This window comes from Zingiber officinale, chromosome 10B (assembly GCF_018446385.1).
Source record: "Zingiber officinale cultivar Zhangliang chromosome 10B, Zo_v1.1, whole genome shotgun sequence".
NCBI classification, from domain to species: Eukaryota; Viridiplantae; Streptophyta; class Magnoliopsida; order Zingiberales; family Zingiberaceae; genus Zingiber; species Zingiber officinale.
This window is the reverse complement of record NC_056005.1, coordinates 20,099,149-20,117,505: the sequence shown is the minus strand read 5'-3', so window position 1 is coordinate 20,117,505 and position 18,357 is coordinate 20,099,149. Positions and strand designations below refer to the sequence as shown.

The 18,357-nt window shown below is 37.2% G+C and overlaps 2 protein-coding genes across 2 annotated transcripts; both read left to right on the top strand.

The window, feature by feature from the left end:
• The first annotated feature begins 521 nt into the window (after positions 1–521).
• Positions 522–1,084, top strand: LOC122029802. The gene has a single exon (XM_042588933.1). It carries the CDS (start codon positions 587–589, stop codon positions 953–955), a length of 369 nt encoding a protein of 122 aa, XP_042444867.1. The 5' UTR covers positions 522–586; the 3' UTR covers positions 956–1,084.
• A 13,698-nt stretch (positions 1,085–14,782) lies between these two features.
• Positions 14,783–16,004, top strand: LOC122030102 (protein FAF-like, chloroplastic). The gene has a single exon (XM_042589258.1). The coding sequence runs from the start codon at positions 14,812–14,814 to the stop codon at positions 15,799–15,801; it is 990 nt and encodes a 329-aa protein (XP_042445192.1). The 5' UTR covers positions 14,783–14,811; the 3' UTR covers positions 15,802–16,004.
• The last annotated feature ends 2,353 nt before the right edge of the window (positions 16,005–18,357 follow it).

Genomic DNA, 18,357 nt, shown 5'->3' with positions numbered 1-18,357 from the left:
AGTTTATTCTCCTGCTGACCGAGTTAACTATATTTGTTTGCTCAGATGGCTGATCGGACAAGGATCCCTCCGATCGGTCCATAAACTGCTTCCCGCTCGAGTGTAGTCGAACCTTTCTTAAGCCCTAATGTTAACCGCCTTAATTTTGAATTACACTGCGATAATTGACTCGTGCCAAATATACTCTTTCTTATCACCACATCAATTATAATTATAATTATTATTGTTATTATTTATTTATTTATTTTATCGTTATTATTATTAATCTTTTTTTGGGTGCGGCCCCGACGGCCGAGAGCAGCTGCCCTTGTGGCCCGGCCGTATATGCATTCTCCGCATCACATTAATTTTCTTTTCTTTTCTTATCACAACCTTATCCCCCTAATTCTGTCCCATGTACCGAGAGGATAACCTTAACCATGTTTCCGGCAATCACAACATCCCACGTATGATCCACACGCTGACCTGGCAAACGGAAACTAATCCGAACCAATTACCTCTATCGATATATCGTCTTTCTACTCTCCATTCTTCAATTACACAGGAAGACAGCGCCACGTTGCCTCGCCCGTTTTGCCTCTCCTCCATGGCATTGACTTCCGCTGTCACCATGTCGAAGCCGGCGATCAGCTTCAGCCGACCCTTCACGGGCTCAGAAACCTTCTTTCAGCCACTCATGTTGCCTGCTCACACGGCGTCGGGGCGGCGGCCCGGCGCCCAGCTCAAGGTCCGGGCACTATCATCATCGGAGAAGGAAAAGGCCCTGGGCGGGCTGGCAGCGGCCGCAATGGTGGCCGCGCTAGTGATCCCGGAGGTGGCAGAGGCGGCACAGCCAGGCATCTCGCCGTCGCTGAAGAACTTCCTCCTTAGCATCGTCTCCGGCGGGGTGGTGGTCGGCGTGATCGCAGGAGCCGTTGTCGCCGTCTCCAACTTCGACCCTGTGAAGCGGAGCTGAGTTGTAGATGAAGCAGCTTGGCGTCCAACTCCAACCATTCATGTATAACTACCCCTTCTTTTTTCATGTACTCCCAGAAATCTGGTGAATTGAACATCATATGATGAAGAAGATCTCTTGATGTGGAAATTTGTTGAATTGTACTTCATTGGCTTTGTCAATTCTTTGTTCTTAAAAACTGGGCAATGGGTTTTACCACCATTTCTATTGCTCTAAAATTATACTCTTGCTAATCTACAGTTGCATCAAACTTTACCAAACTTCGAACATGGATCATATCAGGAAACAAATTTGACTTTAGAAACCTTTACTTTGTTCCATGTGAATGATGTGGTGGAGGCTTAGCTCCCACGAATCCTGTGTGGCCGTGATAAGTCAAGGCGGGTCAACGACAGGGGATATTAGACTTGGCTGGAAAGGGGCTCGTGTCTGGTTGAGCCTATTTAGAACACTCATCCTAAGGACTCAAGTTCATTCAGAGACAACTCAGCTATTTGTGACTTGGCCGTAGTTGCAGATACCATCCCCACTCGACATCACTCGTCAACCTATCTTCCAACTCAACCTCTAGCATCGACCTTATCTCCAATTCAGCCTCGGGCACTAACCTTGTCTTTGCTTGGCCATAGTCAATAAGATCGTCTCCGACCTGGCCTTAGGTACCAGCCCCTTTCCTGACTTAGCCTCGGGCGTCGACCCGTCTCCGACTTGGCCTCGGGCACCAGCCCTTTTCCCGACTTGGCTATAGTCATCAACCTCATCTCTGACTCTACCATAGTCACCAAAGTCATCTCCGACTCAGTCTCGAGCCCCGACCTCATCTCCAACTCGGCCTCGGGTGTCAACCCCTTTCCAAACTCGGCAATAGTCATCGACCTCGTCTTAGACTCGGCCTCGGACTCTCTAGACTCAGCCACAGTCACCGACCTCGTCTCCAACGAGGCCTCTCCATATCGACCTCATCCACCCCTAGCTTGGGCCCACGTCTTATGTGGACCATGAAAAAGAAAGGGTGTGTGGGGATAAGGAAACTTTGTAACCATTGCATTCATGGGATTGTTTCTCTTAAGAGATATGGAGAATGCCAGCATGCATCCAAAAGCATTTGGTAATAGAAGTGCATGTCGCGAAATACATGGTAAATGGACGAGAACATGCACATTCATAGCCCTTTAAAAGATCGTCCGCTCTGTGGGCGCAAGTATGCACACACGAATCCTTGGACTCCAGAACCTTTCCTAGTTTTCTCCAATACCCAGACACCCCACTAGAGCATCGGAGCAGCATCATAAGGACACCCCCGATGTCATTCTAACCTCTTTCTTTATGAGATTTAGGTTTGTTCGTGTCCTCCATCAGCGCCCTTATTATATTTGAGAGGTGTCTTAAGACAATCATCTTATATTTTCTACATATTTATTGGATAAATAAAGTTTCACTAATTGAGTGTATATTCTCTGTGTATGATTGAATCTTAAACTCATATACTGAAAGTCCACAATACAATTCATAGCATGAGAGAACTATTGGATTGTAAAGTTCACTTGAGGGGGATGAATAACGATTGTCGAAAATTTGTTAGTAATTCGAGTACGCAGTGAAAAATAATAAGCACAACGCTAACAAAACCAATTTTACTTGGTTAGGAGCCTTCGTCAACTCCTACTTCAAGGTCCGCACTCGTCGAGTACTTTCGTTGGACAATTACTAATAATTCATAAAATATTACAAACTTTAGTACAAGAATTATTAAAATAATACCGACAATAGGAAAAGGAAATTGAGTCATAGGTTGTCAGAGAAGTCTCACAACGTCGCAGGAGTAGTGCGCAACAAAGCAGTCGTGGAAGAAGTTGTTATACTTTACTCCAGGTGTAGGCCTCCTTATATAGATAGCTCCGGGCGCCCGAATCCCTTCTGAGCGCCCGGAGCATGACGTCAGCCCAACCAATTAGCGCGCTCCATGTTGCGACGAGATAAACTTTTGCATTTCGGGTGCCCGGACTAGCTCCGGGCCCTCGGATCCCTTCTGGGCACTCGACCCCTTTTTCCAGCAAAAATTTTTTTCCTGCAAGAAAAAGATTAGTCCGAGGCAATAAATATTATACTACCCTAATAAAAGTTAGCACAAATATATATATACACAGAGTAGTAATTAGATTCTGTCTCATCGAGACCAGAATCTAGTCACGATCTCAACTTAGATTTTCAAAATGGATCTAAGTTGGATCGACGCCTATAGTTCCCTCAAACGGGGAACGTGTCCTCACCAAGTCACTCCCCTTTAGTGATTTACCTTAACTTACCTTTTGCCAGACATCCGGTTAGCCCGTCGACTTGTTTGGACTTTGTGTCAACTATCCGGTCGACCCGTTGACCTAGCTGGACTTCGTACCAGATATCCGGTCGGTCCGTCGACCTATCTGGACTTCCCTGCAACACTGAGTTAACACAATAGATAAAATGATAAGGTAAAACAGTGTTAACAGAATTCAAGTATAACCTAGGGTTATCTTCCCTTAGGGTTGCCTAGCTTTACTCATTTGGACTTCCATTGCCTGGCTTCACTCACCAGGTCTTCCTCCACCTAGCTTCACTCACTAGGGCCCAGCTCCACTCACCAGGACTTCCACCACCTAGTTTCACTCACTAGGGTCTGACTTCACTCGCAGGACTTCCACTACCTAACTTCACTCACTAGGGCCCGATTTCACTCACTATGACTTCCATCACCTAGCTTCACTCATTAGGGTCTGGCTTCACTCATCAGGACTTCCACTTTGCCTAACCTTTGGTTAGGACTTACCTTTCTAGTCATCTAGTCTTGACTAGACTTCTCTCTCCCAAACATCAAGTCCTGTTTGGATCAACCCTTGGTTAAATTGACCAAATTTAGGTATATTGTCAAACATCAAAACCCTAGAGGTCGATTGCACTAACAATCTCCCCATTTTTTATGTTTGACAATTTTCTTAAGTTAGGCTTGGGTCTTTAAGGGTTAATTCTTAAAGTTTGAGAGATTCGAAAAGTTTGAGAGATTCGAAATGTTTTAACTTTCTAACTTAAGATAACTCTCTTCCTTTAACTTTTCTAACTTAAGATATCATTCACCCCCTTTGACACACATCAAAATAATATAAACTTAAGGTTAGTTTCCATTAGGTTTTGCACCAACAATGTGCGAAAGACATATAACATTTTTCAAAAAAACTTTTCAAAGTGTTTGCAAAAAATATCTTTCAACGTATATTTAAAATAGTTGAGAAAAAAAATTCTAAGTAAACATCAAAGAAAACTAAAGTAACCCTTTTTTTAGTTTTCACAAAAGTAATTTTCTAAGTGACAAAAGTGATTTTACAAGTAAGTTTTCATAATTAATAACTTTTCAAAAATTATTTCCAAAGATTTAAATTTTTCTAAGTAAAGTTAAATTTTTTGTTTTTTTTTTAAACAACTTGTATAGAAAAGTAAAAAATTTACAAAGAAGAAAATTTTCAAAGAAAAATTGTTAAGTAATATGTTCAATGAAAGTTTTGAAGCAAGGATTTTATTATTAAGAGGATTTTTTAAAGTAAAGATTTGTAAAAACCTTTTTTTTGAAAAAAAATATTTTCAAAGTGACTTTGACAAAATAATCTTAACAGAATTGTTTAAGTTACAAAAATGATTTAAAACATTTTCTAAAAAACTTTCTGTAAATATCAAAAATAAACTATCAAGATTTTTCAAAAGAAGATTTAAGAGCATTTTTAAAATAAGGTTTTTAAAAATAGAAGTAACATTTTCAAGACAGAAGAAAAATTTTAAACAAATGATTAAATATTTTAATAAGTTTTAAAAAAAATGATCCCCTTTGAATTTATTACTCCCCTGAAGTTAACACTCCTCATAAAGTTAACACTCCTCCTGAAGTCAACACTCCTTCTTAAGCTAACACTGGGGGTTGGGTATATTAAATTTCAAGGTCTTAGCACATTTTTATATCTAAGTGTTTTTAGGGGATTTTAGTATTAGTAACACTCATGTTCATTAAGTGTATTATTTACATAAGAATTTCTATATACTTGTTTATATAAGTTTGATTAAAATAAGCTTATTTAAATTATCAATAATCAATTATTCTAGGATTAAGTTAAGAATTGATTTGTTACAAACTCAATAATAAGTAACTCAATTTAATACTTATTTGATTAAAACAACTTAAATTTTGTATTAATTTATTGAGTTAATTGATTTAATGAAAGTCTTAGTTATAATATAATTTTTTATTTATTTCACTTTTTTGTTTTTAGATTTAATTTAAGTATTAATTCAGAGTTAAATTTATTAAAGTTATTAAACCAAGTTAAATAATTTTAAGGATCTTTAGTTAAGATAAAGTAGTTAAAATTTTAATTAATGTTTTAATGTAATATCAAGTTTGATTTAAAATGATTTAGAGTAAAGTTGATTACGTTAAATCAAGATAATAATCAAGTCAATCTTAGTTCTTAAATAAAGTTAGATTGAACAATTAATTTTTAATTATTTAGTTATTAATTATTAAGTTTAAAGTTTTAATTGAATTTTAATTAATTTAATTAAGATTTAAGTTTTAAGTTAAGTGTCTAAGTTTTAAAATGATTTCGAAAGAGTCTTTTAAAATAATTTTTAAAAAGAAAAAAGGATTTTTAAAATATTTTTTAAAATAATTTTTAATAGAGTTTTTAAAATGATTTTTAATAGAGTTTTTAAAATAATTTTTAAAAGAGTTTACAAATGATTTTTAAAAATAATTTTTTTAAAAGGATTTCTTAAAATAATTTTTTTAAAAGGATTTTTTTAAATAATTTTAAAAGGATTTTAAAAAATAATTTTTAAAAGGATTTTGATTGAGAGTATTAATAGACTAATTAATAAATTAGAAGATAAGTAGGTTAGGTTATTTTTTTTAATTAAGGTTAAGAATTAGGTAGATTCAAATTAAATAAGTTGTTAATTTTATATTGTTAAATTAGGTTGAAATTTAAGTTAAGTAACATAGGTTAGAATTAATTTTAATTATAAGTTTTTAGGTTTAATTTAAGTTTAACTTAATTTAATTTTAATTTTAATTTTAATTTTAATTTAACTTTAAAGTTTAATTTTATGTTTATATTTTAAGTTTAAAATTTTAATTTAAAGTTTTAAGTTTAATTTTTTTCATTTTAAGTTTAAATTTTATTTTAAATTTTAAGTTTAAAGTTTAAGTTTAATTTTAAATTTTAAGTTTAAAGTTTAAGTTTAATTTTAAATTTTAAGTTTAAATTTTTTAAGTTTAAAGTTTAATTTTAATTTTAATTTTAGGTTTAAATTTAAAATTTTAAAGTTTAATTTTAAGTTTCATTTTAAGTTTAAATTTCAAGTTCAAGGTTTAATTTTAGTTTTAAGTTTTGTTTTAAATTTTAAGTTTAAATTAATTTTTAAGTTTTAAATTTTAATTTTAAGTTAGTTTAAGTTTTAAGTTTTATTTGTAAGTTAATTTAATTTGATTTATTTTATTTTATTTTATTTTATTTTATTTTTAAATTTAATTTAATTTATTTTAATTTTAATTTTAATTAAATTTTAATATGAATTTAATTTAAATTTTAAATGAATTTTGATTTTAATTAAATTGAATTTTAATTTAAATTAAATTTTTATTTAATAATTTAATTTTAATTTTAATTTTAATTTAGTTTAATTTGATTTTAATTTAAATTTAGTTTAATTTAATTTAATTTAAATTTAATTTAAATTTAATTTAATTTTTAATTTATTTTAAATTTAACTCTTAATTTAAATTTATGTTTGATTTAATTTTTTAATTTAAGTCCTTACTCATTTCACTCAATCTATGTTTTCAATCAAAGAATCCTATAATTTTTGTAAAATGAGTAAAGTTCAATTTCAGGGTTTGATTTAACTTTGTATTAGATTCAGGTTTAACTTTGGACTCAACAAACAGACATTCTTTGGATAAACTTCTAGGTTATGGTGAGTCATCTGGACATCATTAGAGTAATCATACCTTTGAAGTTTTCCAAATAGTCATTTCCACTGAACTTAGTATAAAACCTTGGTCTAACTAGTTAGAATTCGTAAGAGGTAGCTTCAGTTAGTTCCACTAAGCCAAATACACCAGGTCGAAGTCATATCTTTCTAGACATGCATAGTTTCCCTAACCTACTATCATCCAAAACTTCACCAGTGTCGTAGGTCAAGTTAAACTTTTATTCCCTTTTTTAATCTAATCCTAATTATCCTACTGGGTAAGTTGTTATTTTGGAGGTGCCAACTAATTTGAAGTCTCCCCCTAAATTACTGATTTTCCTTTTAAGATTTTTGTATAATTAAAGTTAATTTTATTTGAGATTTAATGTTTAATTTGTAACTTAAATTTAAATTTTTAATTTTGAACTAATTAAATGGATCAAATTGTCCTTTTTTTAAAGGAGTATTTAAATTTTGTTTCAATCTTAATTTTATTAAGTTAATATTATTTTTAGTGTTTAAGTTTTTATTAGTTTTTAAATTTGAATTATATTTCTTTAAAGGTTTATCTTTTAATATTGTATTAGTTGTTGATTTTGAATTTTTTAGATTATCTTTGTTTAAGATGCTATCTTTAATATTTAATTTTGAATTTGTTAACTTTGGTTTAATTTTATTAAAATGTGAGTTTATCCTTATATTTTCTTTGTCTTTTAAGTTTATATTATTAGTTAAATTTATTAGATTAGTCTTATCTTTAAAATTTAATTTTTTGTTAGTTGAATTATCTTGGTTTTGGATAGAATTTTTTAAACCAATATTATCTAGATTATTAAATACTTTATTAAGGTATTTATTGATTTTATCTAAATCTATTTCATTATTTTTTGAATTCAAATTTATTTTAATGTTTGAATTAATTGTTTCTAAATTTTTATTTAATTTTAAGTTTTCTAAATTAATTAATGTGTCTGAATTGATTTCGATAATATTCTGTTTGACCAAGTTACGGTTGATGCCAATTTGATCAAAGTCTTGATTGACTTAATCAAAATCTAGATTGTCATGCACCATACTAGGGAAAATTTCATAATTATCTAGATTATCATGCAGATAATTTAAACAACTACTGACAAGGATATTTTGGTAAACTATACTGACCTTAAACGCATCCTCTAATTCAATAGGCTTCTCTGTTGGATCTGACTCGGGTGTAGATTCAATTTTGACTTGATTTTCTAACTCCAACGGTTCCTTGTGAAGCTTGGTCAGGCAGATCCAAAACTCGCGGTTATCCTCGACCTTTCCTATCCTGCATGTAACTTTGTTAGGTAATAGATATGAAATTAACTTTATTACCTTTTGGTTTGCTTCCGAGTTTTGGGTTGTTCATTTCAGTGCCATGACGCCATCAAAATCGTTCATAAAGATGAAGCTTTCCATCTACATCCTCCACAAATTAAATTTGTGCCTCTCGTATATCGCATATGGTGGTTGTCACGCCCCAGGTAGTCCCTGTCCGAAGAAATTTCGGCAGCATCTCCCCTGTACGGGTGACAATATGAATCCAGAATACATATATCTATACATCGGCCCACACGGCCGGAACAATATAATACAAATAAGAAACAAACCACGCAGTTTATATCAACATTCCACACAGTTCAACATATAATCAATCCACGCAGTTTAATAAGGAAGGACGATATAAACTCCTCGAAGATATATGTAAACATCCTACTCCACTACAATGAAGAAAACAAATCCACGAAGTAATGAGAAAATCCGCAGCGGAAAACAAAAGTAGCAAACCTAAATGTTCAATGTCCACAATACAAACCCACATCATCAGTATATGCATAGAAACCATAACAGAAATCTAAAATAAGAAATCCTCATAACGAAGGGGCTAGCGACTGGAATCTCTCCTGACGGCCTCAACCTGAAAAATAGTAACAACGGGGTGAGTTCAAAGAACTCAGTAGGTAATCCAATAGATATGTACAACAACATATAACTACCAGCAACAATCCTACGGTACAGTATCCTAACAATATAACATATAGTACAGTCTCCTAACAGTATAATAGGTATGCATAACCGAATAAACTGCAGTAACCACAATAAGCATGTAATACAGTCTACTGCAAGAATAATAAGAAATGCATAACTGAAATAAATTGTACTGACCTGCGAGGCTTGTGCAACTGACTGTGAACATACATAGATAAAAATAGTCAGAGCAAAAGCATATAACCTGTATGCATGTCAATCATATGCAATCACCAAAATGCATCAATCACAAATAATGCAATCTGTGCATATGATGCAAATATGACATGGTCACCCCTAACGCCAGTTAGCCATCTCACACGCGATGGTGAGACCGATTGGGTAGGGCTGTGACACCGTGCACTCTGCCGTCACTACCCCTGATGAGTGACAGAGTGGACGGCATGCTGTCGGAGTACACCTATCCTCCTACCTCAAACATAGTGAGGGAGCGCAATGCTCTCATCTCCCGGTACTCGATGACGGGGAGGGATCCCGGCTGCAACCCCGCTGTATCGTGCTACCTATGAGCACCCCGGCGGTGCACCATCGAGCAACCTACCATACACACCCTGAGTGCTGTGCTACTACCCATGCAGTGGTCACGCTGTGTGCAGGCCCTCATGTAGCCGGCCAACGAGCTCAACAATAATGGAGTCGTCAATCGCCCAGCATGCAATCATGTAATATGGTGCGTGCGGCTACAGTATGTCATACCTGAACATATCCTCCTCCATATGCATAGGTGCCAAAAAGGTAAACGCATATATAACAGAGATATAAGCAACATAAATCCAACAACATATAACAAGTACCTACAGCAACTAATCCAGTGGAAAGTAACACTAATCCAGTGGAAAGTAACACTAAATGTACCTATCCATCTCCATAAACATATATATACATAGCAAAAGATAAAAGCATCAAGTTCTAAAGTAAAGCAACTAACAGAAGAAGCATGTGATAGGTATCAACTAAGCTAAGACCAGGGAAGAGATAAATCTACCATCTACCACTACTAATTATATATAAACTATACATATCATAAGACAGTATCAAAAGATAAGTCAAAAGGTACCCGCCTTAAATAGAAGGTACAATCAAGCAATCCAAGGTCAAGACGCCCGTCTCGAATCAGAGTCCTGTGTCAACAAACAATATATATATTTTATTTAGCGAAATCTAAATGAATAGCTAAATAAAATCCCTAAAACTAAATTAGGGCAAAACCCTAATCAACACAACCTCAATCTACATAATTAAATCTAATGGTTAATTAGGATTAGTTACCTAATCCCTAATCACCAATTAGATTAGAAATCCAACGGTTGACTAGGGTTAATTACCCTAATCCTAACCATTCCATTAGATTAATTCTACACACAATCAACAACTAATTATAACATGTATCACCATCTAGATTAATCAAATCTAACCATGATCTACATCTAAAATCAAAAACCTTCATACACTAATCAATCACTCTAATCATGTATCAACATCACTACACCTTACCTCAATCCTAGCTATTGTTGATGTTGGAACTAGGAGGCTGCTGGTTGGTGTGCTGCCGGAACCAAGAAAGGATCAAAGAACACCACAGCACATAACAAAACTTCACAACCACGCTTGTTGATCCACAACACTCAATTTCACCTCACAACCCTCATCAATTGATCCACAACCGAGGATCGTCACTGCTGGAACCCAAGATCACCTTCGATCACTTCCAGAACACAGCCTCCCTGCTGGATTTCTTCCCTACCATTCGGATCAAGGTGAGATCAAGATTGAAATCAATCGCATTACAACAGTTACAACAGGAATCAAGCAGGAATTCATTGATCAGATCAATATTGAAATCCAAGAATCAAACAACAGCTTATCCAACAACTAAATCTTACCTCACTGATCCCCAACGTCTCCAAATCCGTAACCTAATCCAGCCGCGAAGAACATGAGACTCAAGAACAGAGAAGGATCGACATCAAAGGGAAAGAAAGAAATGGGCGACTGTGCTAGGGCACGAGTTGGAGGAATAGAAGAAGAAGGTTCGATTACTTACCACCGGAGCCCTAACTGCCTCCTCCACACCGGCGATCGAGTGGATCGGGCTCGATTCAATAGCGTCGGCTCATCCCCGTGAGAGAACCAGTGGCGAGGAGAAGAGATCAGAGCTAGAAGGAGAAGGGCCTCGGCTGGATCTGGGCTTACTAGGTGTCGATGCCGGCAGAGGAAGATCGCCGGAGGTCGAAGCTCCGTTCCTGTCGGCGCTGATTCATCCGCGAGCGAGAGGCAGCGTGAGCAGAGGGGATCGGGGAAGGAGGAGTTGAGTGGCGTATTTGGGAAAAAGGAAATTTATAATTAAACATTTCCTCACTTAACGGGTATCCCAAACAGGCTTTATCCAAATTCGCCGATCAATCCCCTCTAAACCCATTGTACGAACTCTGAAAAATTCTCAGAAAATTTCTAAAAATTTCGAAAAAAATTCTATAAGGCTATTTCTAAAATAACCCTATTTATTTAATTTTTCGATATCTCACATTCTCCCCTACTAATAAAAATTTGATCCCCAAATTTCGCTATAACCAACAGCAAACACTCGAATATAACCAAACAGTATAAATGCTGAAAGAAACTCTAACCCATGACCTCAAGTAAAAAGATGAGGATATCGAGCTCGGATCGTATCCTCCAACTCCCAAGTAGCCTCCTCGTCAGAATGATGCTGCCATCCGAATTTAACCGGCCGGACAGTTTTGTTCCGCAACTGACGCTCTCTATGGTCCAGAATCCGTACAGGAACCTCCTCGTAAGTAACGTCAGGCTGAATGAGAACTGATATATCTGACAGAACATGTGCTGGGTCGGATACGTATCTCCTCAGTATAGATATATGGAATACATCGTGAATGCCTGCTAGAGATGGTGGTAGCGCCAGACGGTAAGCTACTGCTCCAATCCTCTCCAAGATCTGGAATGATCCAATATATCGTGGAGCTAACTTACCTCGAAGACCAAATCTCTTCACCCCTTTCGTGGGTGAAACTCTCAAAAATACATGATCACCAATAGAGAACTGCAGGGGTCTCCGTCGCCGATCAGCATAACTCTTCTGATGGTCCTGAGCCTCTGACATCCTCCGTCTGATAGTACGAATCAACTCTGCCTCCTGCTGAGCTCTCTGAGGTCCTACCAGCTGAGCCTCCCCAACCTCTTCCCAGAGGGTGGGTGTCCGACAAGGTCTACCATACAACGCCTCAAACGATGCCATCTGGATAGCCGAATGATAGCTGTTGTTGTAGGCGAACTCTACCAATGGCAGGTGGTCCTCCCAACTGCCTCCGAAATCCATAACGCAAGACCTCAACAAGTCCTCCAAAGTGTGAATGGTTCATAACCCACTTGGACTTCCACCAGATGTCCAGTCACCCTTGACCTATCTAGATTTCCTCGTGCCAAGTATCCGGTCAATCCTTTGACTTACTCGGGCTTCCTAACACCAAGTGTCCGGTCAACCTTAATCCACCTAGATCTCCACGTACCTGGCTTCACTCACCAAATCTTTCTATCTGCCTAGCTTCACTCACTAGGACTTTCCATCTGCCTGACTTCACTCACCAAGGCTTTCCATCTGTCTGGCTTCACTCACCAGAACTTTCACCTAGCTTCACTAATTAGGGTTTTCACCTGGCTTCACTCACCAGGATTTTCCCACTGCCCGGCTTCACTCACCGGGACTTTCACCTGCCTAGCTTCACTCACTAGGTCTTTCACTTGGCTTCGCTCATTAGGATTTTCTAACTGCCTACCCTCCAGTTAGGGCTTTCCCAGTCAAGTATCCGGTCAACCTTGACCTATTTGACTCTTCTTCACATCAAACTGGTCATCTCTTGACCAGAGGGGAATTATATCAACAATCTCCATAATCGGACGATTGCATCTGCAATTAATCTCCATGTATTGTCAAACATCGAAACCCAAATATCAAGACTCAAACTTGAGCCAACTCAAGCTTAGTCAACCAGGTCAATCTTGACCTAGGGATATTGCACCAATAATACTATTTATAGATTATCTGGAATGCTAGTTGACAAAATTTAACGAGTACTTAGAAATTTTTAAAGTTAACGTTACAGTTGCTTACACCCAATGGCCAACACCTCACTTGAATCTTACTCTAATACAACAACATAAAACTAGCAAAGTTACTGCCTGGAGTGAGGTTTCGTCAATTTCTAACTTTGTGGTTAGGAAGGAGGTGTGTGGTCGGAAATAACTACCTCTTGAGAATCGTCAGAGACATAAACTGCATTGTTCGTTGGAGAAAAAGTTACACCGGAACTACATTTGTTAGGTTTTTTCCGATGACTTTTTCTGCATACAATAAGTTAAAATGCTCATAAGAGATGAAACCATTATCTTGACAAGAAGTTGCACCATTCGTCAGAAAATACTGGCCTCGGCCCGACGTTTGTCATCTTATCTCCGTTTGTCTTTTTCATGCACTAGAAAATCACCGTTTGCTAGAAAATAAGCTGCACTGTTTAGGGGCCATCGCTAAACACACTTTTCCGAGAAAACACGAGCATGGCTCGGAGTGATCTTTGCTTTGGACACACATGAGATTGTCGTGCTAACAGGAGCAAGGATAAAATGGAAAATGAACCCACATGAGACTACACGATAGACAATATTCCCAAACCCAACTACGCGATTGGATAAATCGCATAACTAGCTACACAATTTGGGAAATTGACGATTCGACTTTTGTCAATTCGACCAAAACAAAAATAGAAAATAAAGTCGCTAATTGACTATGTAGTATCATCTTGTTTCTTTGTACTCGACGCGACTCATTGTGCTCTTCAATTTGGAAATCAGGCGAGCGCAGTGCAGTGTGCACTGCTCTGTTTGTCACTCTCATTACCATAAACAAAAAAGGATGTAATTCAGTGCGTTTACACGAGGCTTAGGCTTTCGCTTGGGTCGCGATGACACCAAAGCTACGCCTGGAGAATAAAAGGAAAATGAATACCTAAAAAGATCTAGCCAGGAATCTTTAGCTTGGTTAAACAAATAGATTAGTGCATTAGTTTAATAGAGCGACGAACGTCGCTAGCAAGGATCATAGCTCAAGAATTCATCAAAAGGCATGCATTGAAAAAGCAAAGCTACGGTGGAATTGAATGCTGGTATTCCTCATCGCCGTTGTACTCAAAAGGTCTAAACTATCGGGTTCATGTCCCTGGCTTTGTACTGCAAAGGTATTCTTGATGTGTACTTGAGAATCTTGAACGGAAATATTCTGTTACTTAAATTGTAAACTTGATCATTGAAGTGCTTGTACCAAGAGGCTCTGAATCGTTGATCCAAAAGCTAGGATGATTTTTTTAAAGCTAGCTTAGAGTCTTGTCTTGTAAGACCATGCCCTTTATTTTTGAAATATCATAATCACATAATTCGTCTTTCTTCTCGAATTGCTAGGATGGACCTGCTCACTTGATCTAAAATGTCAGTATACACGAACAAATTCCTCAGATTTTCAGATGGAGCATTTATCTTTTTGGAACTGATAATATCATTAAGATCTTATAGTAAGCCTTTGAAAAAAAAAATATTTTTTCTCCTGCGCAAAAGAAACTTTTCAAAGTAATCCAGTGTAAGCAAGTCAAATAATGAATTGATGATGGTGGAGCACCAAGTAAAGCACTTAGAGAATCTCCTTTGTTCTTTCCTATAAATACCGCCATTCTCCCGCTATTTCTAGTCGACTTTGTTCTCCACCTCCGAGTGATTTGATTACGATGTCGGTAGATGTACTTCAATCTCCATTCCAGATCGAGAAGCACGGATGGCTGGCTCGGGAGGAGCAGCAAAATCATGCTCCGGTGGAGATGATCGCCGTGGAAGATAACAAGCTGAGACCCAATAATCAATTAGGCATATGGAGTCGCATTCAGGCTGAGAAGGTAACCGAGCCGCCGCCAGCGGCGCCTTACCTTCATCCTCTAGTTCGACGTCGCTCCTTGAGCTCGATGAGCCTCCAGATTTGCACGGAGAGACTCGGGTCGGAGACCGGCTCCGACGACTTCACCCTACTCCATGACGCCGTTGAAACAGAGCATGCGGAAAAGCAGAGCGTTGAATTCGTGCACGAGGAGAGCATCGTGGTTGTCGACAGAGCAGAGGAGCGCTATCGCGAAGCGAAGGGGACGATGCTGGTGAACTACCATTGCTCCATCGGCAGGAGGACGTCGGCTCGGTGTTTTCCGCCGCCGCTTCGGTCCATCGCTCTCAGCGACGGGCGGCCCTGCCTCAAAATGCGGCCCCACCGCCGCGACGGTCGCCTGGTGATAGAGGCTGTGCCGTCGCCGTCGAGGAAGTACCTCCACGCCCAGCGCGAGTACGGGCGCCTAATCTTATGCTTCGTGGAGCCTGCGTCCGACGCTATGGCATTTCAGCAAGCAGAAGAGAGACGTCAGTTCGAGGAAGACATTATGGAAGAAAACGAAGCAGATGAGAAGGAGCTTGAGGAGGGAGCGGAGGCGATAGTGAGCAGCCAGCCCCGGCAACAGGGCGGCGGCCAGGCGAGCTGCGGCGAAAGCGTTACAACAGCTGCGACTGGAGCGACAACTGTGATGGCGACGCTAGGACTCGGAGGGAAGGCAGAGCAGAGCAACGAATTGTCGTTGACATCGAAGCGGCGCGATCGGGAGGAGATGCTGCGGAGGTGCAGCGAGCTGAGGGGGACAGCTTGGTTCATTTGTGATCCCTGCATTGCAACTTCCTATTAATCCACCGCATTTCTTTGTATTCCTATCTAATTACCTCTCGAATTATCGAGACCATATACCATGTTTTATTCTGCTTTGCCTACCAATTATTGTGTATTTGTGTCGTCGTTGATTATAAACACTCATGAATCATATAGATGACTGTGCCCTTTCACGTTTGGCATAATTATGTTTATGAACATAAATACCTGTTTGTTTAGCGACGTTTCACTTTTTCAGGTCTAGAAAGTTTTGCTTAGGGAATTTATCTAGGAAAAAGATTGCGGCTTGTGCCGAAGGGATGCTTCGTTACCGTCTAAAATTTTAGAAGTTGTGTACAGAGAGTTTTGGCCTAAGAATAGGATCTCTATTTTGTTTGGCTGTGCCAAGGGAGGATGCTTATTTCTCGTCAATTATCTGAAGCCAGTAAGGTCAGTTGATTTTTCGATTGATAAATATATCAGCATACAATTTTCAATTGGGGATGTAGCTCAAATGGTAGACCTCTCGCTTCAAGCGAGAGGCACGGGGTTCGATCCCCCGCATCTCCATACTTCAAATATTAAGTTAGCTTTGCCTAAAATAATTAATTAAATTTTTGTTATACCTTTTAGTTATATAAGAAGTGATGTAGGCTAACATTAATAATGTATATGGAGTTTCCACGTGAAATTGTAAAGGAGCCTTTTGGCAGCTACTGTACTCAAATAAACTTCAAATATGAAATTAAGATTTAAATTTGTAATATGTCGAGCACAGATTTGAATTGTCCTAAAAAGAGCATGGAACTCTTGCAACGTTGTTAGGGTGTTTTATTGTACCTGTCAATCTTGAACTCGTCTGCAAAGATATGACAGTGGCAGTTGACTTGTTTCCATAATGGTGATATAATTTAATCTAGCAGCAATGCTCTTCTTCCAGTCTTTGTATCCTGAAGGTCAATTCTAGTTTAAGCACCTTATTTTCTCAAGGGTTCTATCGAGGATATGAATTATCAACATAGTAACTTGCTAGTCTCCTCGTCTTAAAGGGCGACAAGTCAGTTTTGATGTGCAAAATATGTTTATGCTTGGTGAATAAACAATCAATGTCACATTTGGACAAATGTGCATGCCTGTGGTCAACATGGCAGCTGCAAACAAGGGCATTCTTTATGTGAATATGCAAGAAAGTCTGAGGTACAGGAAGAGAATATATATGCAATCTTAACATTGCCCAACAGGGTCAGGTGTTTACCAGTGTTTCTCATTTACTCTATTCCTCATAATCTGGGTCCCATTCCCCTGAAGTCCTTGTTTTCCTCCTAGTACACCATCTTCAAAATATGAAAAGCTTATGTGTCGTCGCAAGGCTGGAAGTTTTATTTGCTTATTATTTTATTTTGATGGGTTAGAACGGATGGTATTTTGAGCCTTGATAAACACGTAATTTGTTTAGATCAATGTAAATTGCTAGAGAACTCAAAATTACAGAGTTTAATTGTGTGATTAGAGAGACGGTGATGGGGCGACGAATGTGTTCTTGGCTAGCGTGCCTCAGGAAAACAATAGCAGCCACTGATTGTTAAGTAAAAATGTTCAGCAATTTACTAAAACAATTTATTAAAAGGTACAGTAGGTTTCCGAATTAATCAAAATGCATTCTATTTTGAGATTTATCATTTTAAGATTTATCAAAGGACTTAATTATTAATTTTTTCATTATATGAAAATTGATTTCTTCTCTTTCTCGTTTTTTCCCTTTTTCTTCTCGTAGATATGTACAATCTCATTGCTCTTTCCCTCTATCTCTTCTCTGTTTTTCTTCTTCTTTTTATATGCATAAAGTAAGCCTAATATACAATTTTTTTTATATGCATAGAGTAAACCTAATTTACAAATCATATCAGAACCTTGATATTTAAGATTTAACTGATTCATTCAATAATATTTTAACACTTTTAAATAAGACGAAATAAGCAATAGAAGTCATTATTGAACTTCTTATAATCTTAGAAATTCACAAGACCTAAAATAATTACAATATGAAATCTCTAGGTCAATAAGTGAATTTTAACTAAAATTGACTAATTAACATAGATAGGTCCAATTGGACCTATTTTAGGTCATGTAGATTTTTGAAGTTATAAGGAATCCAATGATGCTCTTTATTGTTTATTTCGGCTTTTATGGAGATGCTAAAATGTAATAAGAAAAAAATCTATTAAAAAAATCCACGTTGGGTCTGATATAATCGATCTAATATAAATATATCAAGTCCAACATGAGTTTTTTTTTGTCGATTTTTTCGTATTACATTTTAACATCTCCAAAGAAGTCGAAATAAACAATGGAAGCATCATTAGACTCCTTGCAACCTCAAAAATCTACAGGACCTAAAATTGTTGCAATTTGAGGTTTTTAGGTCGATCAGTGAGTTTTGAACGAAGCCCACTAATTAACCTAAATAGATCCAATTGGATTCATTTTAGGTCCTATGGATTTATGAGGTTGCAAGGAGTCCAACGATACCCTCCATTATTTATTCGACTTCTTCGGATGTGTTCAAATATAATAAGGAAAAATCGGCAAAAAACCC